The sequence below is a fragment of the Accipiter gentilis genome, chromosome 10, assembly GCF_929443795.1.
Source record: "Accipiter gentilis chromosome 10, bAccGen1.1, whole genome shotgun sequence".
NCBI classification, from domain to species: domain Eukaryota; kingdom Metazoa; phylum Chordata; class Aves; order Accipitriformes; family Accipitridae; genus Astur; species Astur gentilis.
This window is the reverse complement of record NC_064889.1, coordinates 23,385,664-23,403,261: the sequence shown is the minus strand read 5'-3', so window position 1 is coordinate 23,403,261 and position 17,598 is coordinate 23,385,664. Positions and strand designations below refer to the sequence as shown.

The 17,598-nt window shown below is 34.6% G+C and overlaps 1 protein-coding gene across 11 annotated transcripts in view; it reads left to right on the top strand.

Moving 5' to 3' along the window:
• The window catches only part of DENND4A (DENN domain containing 4A), a 71,932-nt gene that overhangs the window by 15,042 nt on the left and 39,292 nt on the right, over nt 1-17,598 (top strand). For 9 of the 11 annotated variants that reach the window (XR_007507557.1, XR_007507556.1, XM_049813220.1 and 6 more), the window contains 7 exons: nt 2,015-2,100; nt 8,181-8,510; nt 9,131-9,380; nt 10,986-11,055; nt 12,649-12,818; nt 13,503-13,744; nt 16,000-16,066. Coding sequence is in view for 9 of the 11 variants with exons in the window: in XM_049813220.1 (XP_049669177.1) it covers nt 8,203-8,510; nt 9,131-9,380; nt 10,986-11,055; nt 12,649-12,818; nt 13,503-13,744; nt 16,000-16,066 (1,107 nt within the window). In the remaining 2 variants the exon portion in view is untranslated. Of the gene's footprint in view, nt 1-2,014; nt 2,101-2,319; nt 5,437-6,405; nt 6,570-8,180; nt 8,511-9,130; nt 9,381-10,985; nt 11,056-12,648; nt 12,819-13,502; nt 13,745-14,522; nt 14,572-15,999; nt 16,067-17,598 lie in introns of those variants that run through there. The other 2 variants (XM_049813219.1, XM_049813227.1) reach the window with 2 other exon arrangements.

Genomic DNA, 17,598 nt, shown 5'->3' with positions numbered 1-17,598 from the left:
CAGAACAATGCTGGGGTTTTTCTTGTTTTGTTTTTCTATATGCCAATATGTTTCTTAGCACTAGTACTACTATTGATGCAGCACCAAAGGGACCTTAGTGGAGTCTAGTGGCTCCTTGTTAATACTGCATTGTCTAACATTATTGAGTGCAGATGTGTGCAATAGTGTCTAAAAAGTAATGCAGTTGATTACTTTAACTCTATTTGTTATTAATTTTCTCTGTTGCTGTCATTTGTTTAACTGTAGTAATAGGAAATGAGAAGAAAAGGAAGTATGAGCAATGTCCTAATTAAAAATAAAAATTCTATGAGAAGTCCCAGTTGTATTGGGGTAATAATGTAGGTCCTTTGCACCTTGTTTCTTGAACAAGTAGATCTTTTACTTGATAGATGGAGGACAACAAATTATTTGTAAATACATTCTACAAGCTGCAAGTACTATGAAATAGAGCTGCAAGTACACTGGCAGTGGTTCTGGCTGTGTTCCTTGTGATGCTTAAAAGTATATTTTTCTTTTTCTTTCCTTCAACTCTTCTCATTGGCTTTCCAGATAGTTGACTAGGAAAGATGTTTTTTGATGGGTCCATGGGGAAATTATTCATGTGTTAATGCTGCTTATTTCTTAGACTTTTTGCGGCTGTGCTTGAGGTCTGCAGGTAAATCCCTGAAATTATAATTTCTGATGCTCCTGGAAACTTTATTTTACAGCTCAGGTCATAAACAAAAAAGTGCAGTGCTACTGCTGCAAGCTCTCTTGCTTTGTAGTCTGGTGTAAAAATGTTTAAAGTCAGTTAGTAGAGATTGACTGACTTTAACTGGTACTAGTCCATAGTGCTGTATGGATTAGAAAGACTTTCACCAGGGGCCAGGTTTGCTCTCTAGGCTGTCACCTCTTCATTCCTTGCTATAGGAGTAATGAACCAACAGTGCTGATTGCTTCTGCATGATCTGAAATAACTGTTCACAGTTATGAACAGAACCTTGAACTTTGTGGTCCCAAAAAATATAACTCTGATAATCTAGTGTAGAATTTTTTCCTCCAATTTTTCCACTTCAGGAATGAAAGCAAATCTTGCATGGTTTGCATAAACCCTCCTAAGATGTGTTTCTTCCCAGCCTTGCTTGTGTTACACTTTTTTTTCTAAAGTCTTCTCACAGTAATATTCTAAGAGTGTTCTCCAAGTTTTGGCAAATAGAAGCCTCATTTAGGCAAAGTTTATTTTTGACTACAGCCTTGCTGATGATAATGAGTCATTCTGGGAGATTGAAGTCTGAGAGTGTCTCCAGGGAGGTAAAAACATGGTGGAAAGCTGTTGCTTCAAAATGCTTAACTGTAGCACAGGCTGCCTAGCTTGCACATGCCTCAGTGTAAAACACAAGCTCAAGCTGCCTATGGTCATACCAATGTTTAAAAGTGGTCATACTAGTATTTACAAGCTAAGTATACCATATCTGAAGAAAAACAGTGAACTGTGACAGTAAATGGCAAGAAGACTGCAACTGCAGGTATTGGGAATTGGAGTAAGGTGGCTAGATGGAAGAGTACCTGTGTATTGCTGATTGCGGAGTGAGAAGGATCTGCTTTATCAGAATCTTGCAAAGAGGAAAAATGTTTTAAAGTGGACTTTGAAAAGTTATTGAGCTAAAAAGCCACTTTCATAGCTGGCTAACACCTTCTATGAATAGGTGGAAGGTATTTATTATCAGAAAATACTGGAAGAGTTGAAATAATCTTAAGTGGCTGGCTCAACCATTCTTTGATTTTGTTTCTTTAAAGCATTAAATGTATTATGTTGTTTACATTCTTATATCAATGCAACATAAAACTTGATATTTTGTTTCTTAAGTTTAAAATCTGGTTTTATACACTTTTTTAACAGTTGTGACGTAACCTTGTCTTAGCCAGTCCTACAACAATTCACAATGTTCATTTAATGTGGCTGGTGCAGTGGAGTGTGCAGTAAGTTTCAACAAATATGTACATTGTTTAATTTTTGTTTTTATTGTCTCTATAGGGAATGAAACTTTAACAAGAAGTCTATGTTAAAGCCTGGCTAACAGCAACAGAGGCAAAGTGTAGAAGCAATGCCCTGATGAAAAGGTAGGGAACACATTGAAAGAGTTTTCAAAAGGCTTGTGTTCTGTCTGACTTTAGAGAATTCCTGTGATATTTGAGGTCCTTCTGCTTTGTTCCGAGGACTGTTTGCTTGCTATGAAGAAAATACTGGGGAAAAAAGGCTTGTCTCTCACTTTTGCCAGGCAACAGGGATGGGGTGAAGGTTTTTCCCTGGGTAACTGCAGTTATTCACATGTTCTTTAGGCCGTTGAGCTCTCATGTGATTTGTGCAGTGTCACGGCTGAGAAATGGTTCTGAGTGGCCATAGCAGGACTGACTGATCCAGTTAACTTCATCTCGCTCTTGCATGACTAGCCACATTTCTGTGTGTTGGCAGCATACTTCAACAGGGTAATGTAGCAGTACACATAATGAGACTGAAATGCTAGGGGCTGTTAGAACTTCACTGACAATTTAAAAAAATTGGTCACTGATTTGTCTTGTCTATTCATCTACTTTTCATGCATCTTCAAAGGAAGGAAGTTCTTGGAATGTGATTATATGATCAATGCTTTAAAAAAAATCACCATTTTTAATAAAGCTTTGAACTGTTTTAAAAAAGGTGTGTTGCTGAGCGCTGCACTGGTTTCCAACCTACACTAGGAGACATTTGTTCCTTATTTACAAACAGAATGTCTCTTTGGAGTCAGGCTAGCAAAGTAAAATGTCACCTGCTTTAGACAGCTAATGGACTTAAGGAGCTGAAATTAATAAGCAATTTAATATTCCCAAAGGAAAATGCAGGAAGGAATGGGAATGAAGACAAGGAAGATCAAAAGATTGCAAGGCAGTTGTGTCTGCCAGAGATGGGCTGGCTAAACTGTTCTAATGAAGTCAGATGGTCCTTAATGCTATCTTTCCCAGGTCACATATCTCTTGTACATGCAAGTGTACAAGTAAACCCTTTTTGCTATCTGGGAAAGCTGGCTCCTTGAAAGAAGCTGGCACTGCTAGAGCAGTTCTTCTGGTCTGCAGCCCACCTACAAGTTACCTCTACAAAAGTCTGTGGGTAGGAGCAGGTTGTATGAGTTATATCATTATTTTTTTTCCTTGGAAATGGTGTAGTGCATCTATAGTAAACTCTAATTCGGGAAGCATCATGCCTGTTGCTGCTGCACAGATGGAATATACAGCACATGCACATTAGTTCTGGTCATGTGATGGGGAAGAAGCTGATGCATACTTCCCTCTTACAGTATTTGAATAAAAAATGTGATCTGTTAAAAAAGCTTGGACACTGATTTAGTTGTTTTATCTGAAAATATGTGAGCTGGTATAAAATCATGCCTTTCAATTTTTATTTGCTTTCTATATGAGAGTTGTGGATAGTTTATAGCAAATAGAAAAAGCTAGTGTATATGCTCCACTTTTTTAATTCAGAGTTGGGTCTAAGTGTCACCGATATTCTATCACAAAAGGGTCAGCTACATGGAACGCCTGTCAACCTCCTGATCACCTTTCTTCTAATAGCAAATTGTTTTGCACTTCGCAGCAGCAATAGTTCTATAGTGTTAGATCACAAAGTTAATTTTTCAGATTAATCTCTTCTGCACAATTGCTAAAATGCTAGCACTTATGAATTACAACAGCGGTGACAGTTAGACAGTGAAAACTAATAATAAGTATTTCCTAAATGTTTATGAAGAAATACAATTATATTAAAAAACTAATTTAATAAACAATGAAACTGAGTTTACCCTTTGTCTTTCAGCAAAGTAATTAAGCTAATAGTTTGTAGATCTGTGGCAGAATTATGTTTCCCCTGTTCCCATATTTTTAGAAATGGCAAAAAGCCCTCTTTTGTCCCACATTTATATAGTCATGATCTGCAAAGTCTGTGTGTGTTTTTAATGTGTTCTTACAAGTCAGCTTGCTATTTGCAAGGGTGTTTTGTTTCTTACTGATGTTTATGGTGTTTAATTTATAGTGGTATTAATTATATGCAGTCCATTAAAAATGATTGTTATGAGATGACTCAAAGACCATATATTGCACTTGTTTCTAGGGACTTCTGTAAGAGGTTATGTTTGTGATCCCATGGCATTGTTTTTCAAAGTGTAGCCTTTTGTCCCCAGATGACTGAAGTGTAGAGAGGCAATAGTAGCTGCTTCTCAGTGTGGCATTATTAATGTTGCTGAATTTTACCTGGGACCTGCTGCTTCAAGCAACACTCTTGTGTCAGTGTGACTTTGTTTCTGTTGTGGTTTGTTTTTTGTTTTTGTTTTGTTTTGTTTTTCCCTGGAAGTTGACTTGCAGTACTGTGTGATGTGTATAATTATAACATGCTTTGGAATACCTTCATGGTAAGAGTTTCTACAGAAATTATTCAGATTCATCTGTTTATGTGAAACTGCTTTTCACAGAATGATTGTTTGTCACTGGATTAGCTCACATTATATACCTTCTTTCTGGGGTCTGTTAACAGAAAGTTTGCATAAATCTCCTCTCACAGTAAAGAGATGTTGAAAATTTGAGTAAAGTCTAAGTCAGCTTGAATAAAATACCACTGAATTGTTTTGATATCTTCTGCATTTTATCCCAGTTTTAGCTGTAAACCTTTGTACCAGAAGGCAAAGATCTGAAGGGATCATGCATCATGAGCTAGGCCTTTTTTTTCTCTCCCTTCTGTAAAAGCTGCATTAAAATATGAAAGTCTTGCTGACTTGTATATTACTTGCTATATAACCTTAGGAAGCAAATTTGTGTGATAGCAGGTGTTTTTATGCAGGGGATTCTAATTTTAACTGGGTCTAAATGAGGAGAGCTTGTCCCAGTTTTTCTTGAAAGTACCTTTGGGGATAAATGAATGTTTGAATTTAAGACTTTTGATATAAACTTAATATGAAATAATTAATAGTGAGGCTTAAATTGTGAGATAGGTATGATTCTTCAGTATAATGTATATATATCTTTCTGTTTATTTGTAATGTGTCTTGCCTAACTAAACTGCAATAGCGTGCTGCTAATACACTGAAGTTATAAGGCTTACTTGCAATTTTAAGTTATAGTTTGTATAATTTTTGATTACTAAAATATTGTTTTCCTTTCAACTTAAAAGGTGTTGTGAAGCACTCCAGAAATTGGTGTAGTTTTGTGCAATAATGCTAATGAGAAAAGGAACAAAACAAAACTTAATACTTTTCTAACTCAGAATCTTTAAGGCAAAGTTCAGTTTTGTAGTGTTTCTGCTGCTTTGTACTGTCCCTGTGGTTATAGGACATTTTTCATACACAACAGTGCAAGACTTAGCCAGCTTTCAGTTTACCTTCTCTCCTCTCAAGTCTTTTAATGGAAAACTTTTTCACCAGAGCTTATGATGGGGTAAGTGTTGAGTTTAAATTGCTTGGTTGGTAGCTTTTACTTAGCCAGTCCGTTCTTCCTCAGCAGTTTCTGAGGAACATTTTGTGGTTCATATATATCCCCTTCTACCTTCTGAGCAGTCTTTGACCATAGCTCTTTTCTGATCTATATTATGAAGTATTAATTTTTTTCTTTCTATACATCTTGATGCATTTTCAGATGATACTTTTTAAAAGCAACTGCTTATGCTCTGATGTATGTATTTATTTATTTTTTAACTTAAGAGCAAATGCTTGCCCAGTGTATTGTAGCTTTAAAAAAAACTTTAACAGCTTATCCATTGATTTAGAGTGAGTGCTGGTTGATAAAGATAGAAAGTTTTCATGATAGTTAAAATGTAGTGTACTATAGTTAAGTTTACAGAGAATTGTTAATGTTACAAAATATTTAGAACTTCAGTTGTGTTACCTAAAAGATGTTAGTGTTTGGTCTTATGTTAGAGTTTAAAGATGCTTTATGAAACTTCTTTATCTCTCCATGCATTTGTTGCTAGCCTATTCTGGATTAGCTGAAGCCAGATGTACAGTGAAATAATAGGCAGCATATGCAGTGGTTGAATTTGTGTGTCTTTGGATATATCATTCAAGGAAAAGTTTGAGTTTGTAGATATTACTCTCATATACTGCTGGTTGAGTAACATGTTCCAGATGTTTTTGAAATAACTGAATTTAGGTTAAATTAAGCTTAGTTTTCTAACTGCATTCTCTCTTCCCTCAGAAAACAGGCTGAGCGGTTATTTACAAACTGTTACCCTGCTGTATGTTGATGATTGTTTCCCAGTAATCATGTGTTATAAAGTGTCCCATATTGCTTATTAACCATATAGAAAGAAACAGAGGTTGGATAGTTTAGGGAGTTTTCTTGGTGTTTTCTTGAATAATGTAAGTAACCTTAAAATAAAAACTGTTATTCATTTCCTTGTGACTTTAGAAGCTAGTCAAGTCAGTTACTCCAGCAAAATACAAACAACCTACAAAATAAGAGCAGGAAGATGGAATTATGTTTCTTGCACTGGTGGATGAGGTTCATAATGGTGGTCAGGCACAGGCTGACATTCTTCCTTCCTGAGCAGGAGTTGGTGCTGGAAATCTGAGGTCAGCTTGAAACAATTTGATTAAATGCACAGTATCCATTTAGGACATAATTTCCCTAATTACCAGTGAGAAATGTCCAAATTTATTTTGCTTGTTTTAATGAAGATTTGTTGGTAAAATCCAAGAATCAGGATGGTATGAAGTTTGATAAGGCTTAATACTTGCTACCTAGAGCAAAAAATAAAGGGAGATAAAGCAACCGGAATAAAGGTGGCATGAAAACTGAAGTCTTGTACCAATCACTTAAACTGTTTTAAATTGTGTGTTGAGTTTCTGAATGTTAGCAAGCTCTTGAAATGTGTTGTAACGGTTTCTGTTGCAATAAAATTTTACACCTAAACAAAAAAGGGAGTTTTAAACAGCTTGTTTGGTTTAAAAAGTCTGGAACTTGATGACAGTAAACTTCCTGAAGCTACTTAGCAAGGTTCCAGCACATATGGGTGACTTAGATAAACATTTTTAGCGTATTTCTCATGCGTATTCCATGACAGAGCGGAAAGTATTTTCTTTATTTGCAAAATCAAGCTATGAAATAAGACATGGGGTTTAAGTGACTTGCAAAGGTATTCAAGAGTCTCTGACGAAGAGGAAACTGAATCTCCTGATAGGTAGTGCCCTGCATTGTTTGCAAGGCTATCTTTTCATCCTACAGATGTTACTTTGTCCTGTGCTGAATTTAACTTACAGAATTGGTAGCAAACTGCAAAAAAAAAACACTATACAGAAAGAATTCATATGTAAAGAATTTTTTTATCAATACGTTCCAGGAAGAAAGAATGTAACTTCCCGACAAAATTTGGCTGGAACAGCAGGACTGTATTCCTTTTCATTACGAAAATCTTCATGTGGTCTTGAATGTGTTTGTTTCACAGTGGTCTGTAGTCTGTTGAAGTTGATTCAGTTTAAATGCTTTGTGTAAAAGCTGGTATATTGCTGGCAGTGGATGGGTTGTATATCAAGGATCTGAGCCCCAAAACATTATAAAATAAAAGGGTATCAACTTTTAGCCTGCAAAAATACTCGAAGAAGATCTGGCCTTGGTATCTGATGTAAAATCTTATAGGGTGAGATGGCTGCAAATATTATAGTTGTATCTTTAGAATAATCAAGACAGCCTTTGCATGTATGTTTAATATTCAGGAAGCAAATTAACTGCAGATCATGCCTTAGAAGATTCATTGTCATGGTGAACAGACTGCAGTAATAGGATGTATGCAAAATACATGAGAACTACTTTTTGGCTCAGCCATGAGCTTTAAGTAGTGAACTATTTCTAAAACTTTACACAGTATTTTGCTGTTACTGTACCTGTTGGTTCAGCTACCCTAGTGTGTAAGTTAGCAAAAAGAGGCTACTTGGTTTTCCATTCCAAGCGTTAACAATTAACTTGCATGATTGTGGCTCAGAATTCCAAATTGGAAAGATTGTGATTACAATTGAAAAATATTACATGGTCTGATGATGGATCTCTCTATTTCTTTTGTATTCTTTTATTGTGTTTTCACTTATATTATTGCAAATTTTCTGTTTTTAAAAATAAACATAACTTTATTATTTCTGGTATCTTATAATTGCCTTTAAAAATACTGATATGTATTTCTTTCTTACCAGTTATAACGTCTTGTAATGGAAGATGGAAGACAAAGGGGCTCGTGTTGCTGACTACTTTGTTGTCGCAGGATTAACAGATATTTCCAAACCACTAGAGGAAGAAATCCACTTCAATGATGCTTGCCATAAAATCGCTAAACCAAAAGAACCTATTACAGATGTAACAGTACTTAATAAATCTCTGGGGGAGGAAGTTCCCCAGGGATATAAATGCATAGATGTTACTCCCTCAGGACTGTCTGCAGATCTCAATAATGGCAGTCTTGTAGGACCACAAATATACCTTTGTTATCGCAGAGGAAGGGATAAGCCCCCGCTTACTGATCTGGGGTGAGTGTTGTTTCTGTTCTGGTAGGTGATTTCGGCAGTTTTATTTGACTGATGAGCAAATAAAGCAGGTTTATTGAAATACCATACTTTTTAAAATATAAAACAAAACTCTAAACAGGAAGATATTTGTTGACTTGAACATACTGTAACCTGGTATGGTAGGAAAAATGCATGCTGAGTGGATTTTAATGACAACTGTAATCCTTCACGTTTTGGAGTTTTCAAAGCCATTTATAATTTTCAGTGTATATATTTGGGTTGAGATAAGATGCTTAACCTATTTAATACAGATTGAAAAGAGGTGAGTTGTACGACGTTCTTAGGATCAGGCAATGAATCTTCAATAGAATTGAAAATAACACTTTTGCAGTAAAGAAAACACTTAAAAGCAATTATACATGAGGAAAACTAGTATGGTTTCATCACAAAGCTTTTCTATTAGAATGCAATTTGATGTAATGTGATGTGAACTTGTCAGTAAAAATGTTTTGATCAGAGATGAGACAAGAGCTGGTGTTAAATTAATACTATTCAGTTACAATTCTTAGTATAGTATTAGTATTGAAAGTGTTTAAAAAATAAATGTGCCTTCTGACTTTTGTTCATCCCATTTTAACTAGGGTTTTATATGATGGGAAAGAAAGAGTAAAGCAAGGTTGTGAAATAATTCAAACTACTCCATATGGTCGGCCTGCTAATATTAGTGGCAGTGCCTCATCACAAAGAGTGTACATCACTTACCGAAGAGCATCCGAAAACATGACGCAAAACACGTTGGCTGTTACGGATATATGTATAATCATACCAAGTAAAGGAGAAACCCCTCCACATACGTTCTGCAAGGTTGACAAGAATCTTAATAATAGTATGGTAAGATTCAAAATCTGGATTTTGAATACTTGATATTCAATGATGTAATGTTTGTGGAGTATTTGTAACAGTTCTCAGAGTAGCTGGTGAAAAATTTTGATAAGCAGTCTCCAAAGATATATCAAATCTTGAAGAGTTGGAAGATTGTATTTCTTTGTTCCTGCTTGCAACAATGTCTTTTTGGAAGTCTTGGAGCAAAAAGTCTTTTTAGTGCTGACTTGGAAATGCTGACTTCAGCAGCTTTGAATTAATCCTTAAGAACCTGTTGTGTCACCATGTGTATAACTGGAGGTTTTACAGATGTGGCTGTTTCTGACACTGATCTTACTATTGTGAAGGGAATTCTGTATGTAACAGCTGGCTTCTGTTTTGTTTTTAAACTCTCCCATTATTTACAATGCTATTTTATAAACATCATTCTCAGTAGTTTCACAGACTTTTTCTCTGAAGAAAGTTGCATGTGAATGGTGTTGGATGCTGTTGACTGTAAGCCTGTTTAAATGCTTAACATGGCTCCAAAGCTAGACCTGCTAAAATACACAGGTGTCACAGCACTTTGTTTTGCAGAACTTAATATTTAGGTGTCTCCTAGTTGAGTCTGCAGCCTTATATGCAGGCTCTTGCAGGGTTCTCAAAAGTCAGCATGCTGGTGAGGATGCTGGCCACGTATGCGAGTAGTATCATGCAAAAAGATCATGGAAATTGATCTGTATTTGTTTTTAAATAAATGCCTGTAGACATTAACAAATGGATTTTTCAGTTCTACCAGTCTCTGTATTGACTGGGTTATGGGAGTGCTGTCTTGTGGAAATTATTATTATCTTTCTCCCATTAATAAAAGCTTTGTGTGCCCTTAAAGGTTGCTGGTCTTTTCCATTCTGTGGCTTTCCATGTTCTTTATTCTCATGTCCAGAAATGGAGAACTTCAAAAATATTTAAAAACATTAACAATGCCAGAAAGGATGTTGTTGTTTAGAAGCTGCAAAAACTATGACGTTATGCTGCAGACTATGAAATCACAGGTAGAATAAGGGAATGGGCTTAAAGATTAGCATGATTAAAATAAAAATGCAGGCACAAAAGAAAATTGTTAAGTATTAAAGTAACACACAAATGTAGTTAATAACAGAAATATTGCACTCTGTGTGTGTATATTCATAAATGTGTGCTTGTATGTATATATATATATATCTGTCTATATATACCTTTAAGCCATAAGTTTAACAAAGTGGAGAAAGGTTTGAATATTTACATGGATGATAATCGTACTTAAAATTCTGTAGTTGTGGTAACAAATGTTTTGGAGAAGAATTTATGGATGTCATGCTTCAGTCTATAAACCAGCTCTGTTTTAGAGGTCAGGCTGATGCCTGCCATGGATTGGTTAGCTCAGGGCTAACACAGTACTTTCAGTTATATGTTTGTGGCCATTGTCAGAAAGGATAGTGTAGCAGGACCAAAATTCCTATATCTTAATGCTTTGTACTTTTGCATGTAGATTATGGTTCTTTGTAAACAAGGATGAGGAGGTTTTCCTCCACTTTTTTTCTGTTACGTCTTTGTTATACTTCATCATGTAATCCAATAATTTCTTTTGTTTTACAGTGGGGCTCAGCAGTATATTTATGTTATAAAAAGTCTGTGGCAAAAACCAACACCATATCATATAAAGCTGGTATGTAACTACTATTTAGCTTTTTTTATCTTTAATTCAAGTTGTACAGGCTTATTTGTAATGTAATACATTTTTTGTCAAAGAATTATTTGACAAAGGCACTGTCTTGGCATTATCCAAAAAGGAATCTTTCCCTGAAAAATTCTTTTAAAATAACGTCCTAAAATAAGCCTTAGAATTATATAACATGACCACTTTGTTTTAAAATTTGCTTTTAATTGGAAGCTCAGTTGGGTTTTGATAGGTTTCTACAAACCTGTGTGTCTCCAACCTCTGTTTTTGCTGCTGATAGCTGTCTCTTAAGGATGTGTGTGTATATATATATAAATGCAGAAGAAAATACTGCAAAAATTATTTGATGCATTTTCACGATTACTTTCTTTAAGAAAAACTTTGAAGAATACTGCAGACTTCCACACTGCCCTGAACATCAGTGGCATTGAGCTCTTTTAAGTATTTTCGGATTGTGTGTCATCTTTATGTTTTGTTTTATTTATAAGACAGTATAAGATTTGCTATGGCTCTGATGAAACGTGTTTGTGGTTTGTGGTTTTGTTTTTTTTAAAAAACCTGATTTCATTGGAGTGCAAGTCATGAGCATGATTCAGACTTAAGCTTTAATTCACTTTTTTAATTCCCTTTGAGATGATGCTCTCTGTAAGCAACAGTAGTTTAGGACTAACTAAAAGTTGGACAATAAATTTGTAAATAAACAAAAATTTTAAAAGGCCCCACATCTGGTAATAGCTTGCACAAAATCTTACTTCTTGAGGGCAAAAAACCCACTGCCCTTCTTGATTACTAGTTTTTATTGCTTATTAATATTTCACTGTATATTAGAAAAGAATGTGTAATGATTGTGTTCTCTAATGCAGAGAAATCCTAAATCCCTTCACACAATATTCGTTCTCAGTTTGGAGTCCCCTGGGTTGGCAATAAGAAAGGATAGATTGCTACAGCTGTATGATGTAACTGAAGACCTGTATGTTAAGAGCCTCTGCTTCAGAACTTCATGTTTTACAGCTATGTTTAAGTCTAAACACATTAGTGTGATATCACATTAGCTGAATCCTCAGCTGAGGTGGATCAGCATAATTAATTGGTTTGATTCTATGGATATTAAAAAAATAATCTATCTAATATCAGATTTTTCAGGAAACTTTTGTTGGCAAGAATTAATTGGTTTCATAATTGAAAACCTCAGTCTTATTTCTCAGTTATTCAGGTTACCATTTCTTTTTAACTAAATTTTAAATCTTTACTTGTACTAGTGATGAATGCGAACTATTATAATAGCCGAGATGCACTCAACGTGCAAACAGAAAAAGATAAATTAGTTGTGAATAGTTCCTAGAATAGTAGGACTTCAGTCCTATGTTTTAGTCAGGTGATTTCTCCTCAGGCCTTGGAAGCGTGCTGCTGCTTTCCAGCTATTCACTATGCCTGATAATTTACAACTTTCCTTTACTGATCTTCTGAAGTTAGTGTATGCTCATAGACGATTTTTCTGGGCATTTTTTTATGGAATGAGCTATTAGAAATATGTTTCTGCTATTCCTTGTATAACTGCCTCTTTACAAATTGCCTTTATAGGTTTAATATGCAGATATCCTGAAGAAGACTATGAATCATTCCCATTACCAGAATCTGTGCCTCTTTTTTGTCTACCCATGGGTGCAACAATTGAATGTTGGCCATCTAACAGTAAATACCCTCTCCCAGTTTTTTCTACGTTTGTACTAACTGGAGCTTCTGCAGAAAAGGTATTTTGAAAATGTAAAAAAAATCATTGTTAATAGTTTAAGTTAAAAAAGTTGGTTGTTTAACTGTTCAGGATCATGATGATGCATAGTTTCGTAGACAAACTTAAATCTATTCATTTGGGCTTAATTCAAAGACTACTTTAAAGGGTGACTTGCATTTATTTCGCTGCTGGACTGTTGATCATATAAACCTGTACTCCTTTGCTTTCCAATCGTGTTAGCCTTTGAAACTACAGAGCTATAAAAATTCTGACTGCGTATACATGCAAGTATATTATTTTTATTGCAAGCGTGGAAACAACCTTGCATGTATATACTTGTTCTCAAAAGTAAATTGGATGTCAGAGGAATACCGCTTTGAGTTGCGTATAAAGGATTCCTAAAATAGCTTTAAAGGCAATTGTAGGAGCAGTTGACTGTAGTTGTACTCTGTGTAATCATTATTTTTTCTCTCACTTAAATAATTTCATAAATTACTCTTTCTCATATGACATTAAGTGTTTTAAATAAATAGTAGACAATCTGGATTTTCACAGCCATAAGAATATTCCAAAATAGATTGCTTCAGTAGGCAATACATTAATGTAACATAGTCTTGACTTTCCTTGCATGTTTGGGGTTTGTTAGTTTTCTTTGAAGATCGAGGTAGATTTATTGACTTCAAATCAACTATGTTGTTTGCAGGTATATGGTGCTGCTATTCAGTTTTATGAACTGTATCCTGAAGAGAATCTCACAGAGAAACAAAAATCTCAACTGGGATTAGCAGCTGCTGTTGAGGGAAAGTCAGACACATGCAGAACAGTTCAAACAAATAAATGCATCTGTCTGCTCTCTCACTGGCCTTTCTTTGATGCTTTCAAGAAGTTTCTTACCTTTCTGTATCGTTACTCCATTTCTGGCCCACATGTCCTACCCATTGAGAAGTAAGTAATTTCAAAAATCCGTAACAGTAATTTCAGTTGATGAGAGCTCATTTTTTACTTACAAGTTTCCTATAATATCCTTTTGACTCTAGTCATCAAACATTAAATATAATGGTTACACTAGATTAAGCACTTCTCTCCATTGATTAAGTGTATTTTTACCTGCTTCCTGAAAAAGCCTAGATTTTTATTTGTGACTTAAGTGCCCATAAGGATATCTGTGAAAGCCTTTTTTAATTAGCTTTGCACCCTTTAGGAGGTGCAAGATTATAAATCCTTTCTTAATGTTGCGTACATTAAGTTAGAAGAATGAAATATGTAGTTTTGCATTTTTCAAATGCTTATTTGTTGTGTGATGAGAGATAATAAAGCAGATCGAATTTTTTGCACTAGAAATCCTCCTCCATGATAAATAAACTTAATTTCTTTCTTATATAAAGGATTTCACATTTTAAAATGCAGAGGAAATCCTCACATCCAAGAAGTGGTTGATATCTGTAATTGATATGTAACACCGCTTAACATTTCTAGGCTAACGTAACTTTTTAATGCATCAGATTTCAAATACAGTATTTGCTTTTTTATTTTATTACACACCAGTCTTTTTTCTGATTAAACTTCAGTATTAACTTTTATGAGACTTTGAGTTTGTAGATTAAACATTTTTTGTGATTGTTTATCCACCTCTTTATTCTACTTTGTATCTACTATATTTGCTTTAAAATTCTGATAGTGTGAACTTCCAATAATGAAGAGATTTTTTATTTTTTTTTTTAAGCTGAGAACTATTTTTGGGTTTTGAGTTTTGGGAATGAATAAAATGAGAGGTAAATATGATAAATGTTTTATTAATTTTGATTTTACAGATTTATTTGCTTATTCTGATTTCTCTGATTTGTAAACTGGTCAATTTACTGTGGATAATTTAAATATAGCTACACTGTCTTGCATGAAGTTAATATAGTATTAGCCTAGTTTCTTCAGCTGTTTTAATGATTAAGGTTGTCTGTGCCATACATGCGTATTTGAACATTTTCAGTCAGCCCTGCTTCTGCAAGGCCTTTCCCTTGATGTTTGCTGTATGTTCCATATTTCTGCCACCATCTTCATACACTGGTAATAAAGGCAAAACCCCCCCAAAATCTGTTGTCAGCCTGATTCCTTTCCTGTTCTCATTTACCATGGGGCTGCACGCAAGGGAGGTCAATTGAGGAGTGGCAAAGAGGAGGCACAAGACTGCTTCTGATTAATGCCAGTTATGTGATTATAGAACCACAACCAGAAGTTAAGCATAGCACAAGTACACAAATTAAAAATACAGTAAAAAATGTTTTGTTTGGGTTTTTTTGCATACATCTAATGGTGTAATATGCAGCTACATTGAAATATATGTATGAAGTATATAGTTTTGAATCAGAAACATGTAAAATGAGTCTTCTATTATAAATCAGTGCTTATTTGTGGGTTTGAATTTCTTCAAAATTTGGTTGGTTGTCTGCGTCATAATAATGGTGAGAGTTGCACAAATCATAGTAAAGTATGTGCTGTAGCATGCAGTTCATGATTACCTGTTTCTTCCTGAGTTTCTACTGATTGCATGTAGCTTCTTTTAATGTGAAAGTGTGTATTGTGTAGATCTCCTACACTTTTAGAACTTTTCTAAGTTTAATCAATTCATAAAACTGAGAACTTAATCAAATTTTAAAAACATTTTTCTGTATTTGTAGTATATGGAAAAAACTTTAACACTTTTTTCATCAGAAATCTTACATAACATTTTGTATTTGGAAGTGAAGAAAATGGATGTGAAGAAAATGGATGAACTTAATGACTCTCCTTGACACTCAGCTGTGAATATTTTTTTGCTAATAACCAGTGCTAGTCTCTGAGGTATAGTGCTATTTCAAGCCAGTCTCAGAAGCATGATTGTAAAATGGTATTCTGATACTCAAACATCAATATTTCTACTTTACAAATATTTAAAAAAAAACCCCAAACCTCCATGTAATTCTTCAATCTCACAAACTAAGCTTGTAGTCTGAAAGATATTCTGGCCTGCCATTAGTAGAAAAAAAGGTTTCAAAGGTCAGAATATCCCTGTAGGGCTTGGGTGCTGGGTTTTTTGCTCTCTGTCTTCTGAATAAGTATGTGCCATTTTTATATAATAATTTCTCTTACTGGCAATAATTTTGTCTTGAGGTAAGGCAGTTAAAGCTTATAATTTCTACTAAATCAGTATTTTTCTTCTCCTCTAGACACATTTCCCATTTCATGCATAAAGTTCCTTTTCCATCCCCTCAGAGGCCAAGAATTCTAGTACAGGTAAGTGTAAATTTCTTCTTAATAGCTATGTTTTAAGTGAAGACAAAACAGCTGTTGAACAGGTTAGTAAATGGAAAATGTAATTTTTATGTTCAGATTTTTTTTGTTCAGGATTTTTTCCTAAATTCATACACTTAATTTTTACAGATCTCTCACTGTTCTGTGTCCAGTTTAGGTGAGGATTTGAATGGGATATTACAAGAAACTGTTTAGTGAGCTTAGAACTTAATTATTTTTTTTTCCAGAGTATATGGAAATTGATGAAAAACTACTCAAAGTTGGCATCTGGCTTGACTTGCAATAGCTTTTGAACTGTTTTCTTCTTGCTACTGTATGAAGGCTGAGTGTAAAATAAATAAAATTAAAACCAGATGTGAAGCGTATATTGGTGATTACGTGTTTTCCCAAAGGGTTTCGTGCTGTCCTCTACATAATGGATAGCTCTTACTGAAAACTGCAAGAGCCATGCACATTCAACAGAGACACACTTTATCAAATATGACCCGTATTCTGTCCTACCTGCAAGATGTAGCATATTTTACTGTGAGTGAAATGGTATAATTGCCAGAATTAGGTAACCTGTTATTTGAAATTTCAGCCATGTCACTGTTGGTAGGAGAGAGGAAATCCTATCTCAAAGACTTCTTAAGTGAAGTGTTATTTAATCTTCCTTTTTTTTTTTTTTCCACTGAAGAGGCAAAATGGGTAGAGACATGTTAAATTTTATTGCTGATAAAAGACAGCTCTATTCCAGTTGCAGTTATTCTACCAATCCTGTGGTTTTGAACAAATTGTTACAAAATGATGTTACTCTGTTACTGTTTTTATGAAATAAAATATGGCGAGCCCTGTGCAGTTTTCAGTCTTAATGTGATAGCCCATATGCTAGTGAAGTCTTTTAGAGTAAATACAATCTTGGCTTATGTCTTTATAGAATGTATTGAATATTAAAGATCCTCCTTAGTGTATTTGGATAGTCTAAAGAAGTGACATTTATTACTGTTACTGAAAAGGGGTTGGAGAACAGTTATACTGAAACTGTATCTGAAACTTCTCACTTCTATTATGATTTTAAAATTCAATTCACAACCCAGTATTTTCTACATCTTGGCAGGTTTTTTTGTATTCACAGTCAATAAAATATTTGTGCTAGGAAACACTAAACACAAATTTACAGAGAACTAGAAGTGAGTTTAGAGAAAAACATTTACTTTTTTTAGTCTGAATTTTTAGGGAACTCTGTCAAAGTATATATAGGCATATATCCCAAACAAAGTCTGAGGACCTAGATGTAAGTGATGTGAAATTATGTCTGTTATACCTTATTTTCAAAATGCTCTATGCATCAAGTTAGTACAACTTTAGTAGCTGATAGTACAGATGGAGAACACCCTGCTTTTAAAGTAGGCGGTGGTAGTTGAGGTCTGCAAGTACCAGCTTGCTTTCTAGCTGCTTTCAGGGACTTTTGAGTTATGTTTGATACTGCACTGAATAAAATCATAGGTGATTGTATCTAAGATGTTTTCCCAAAA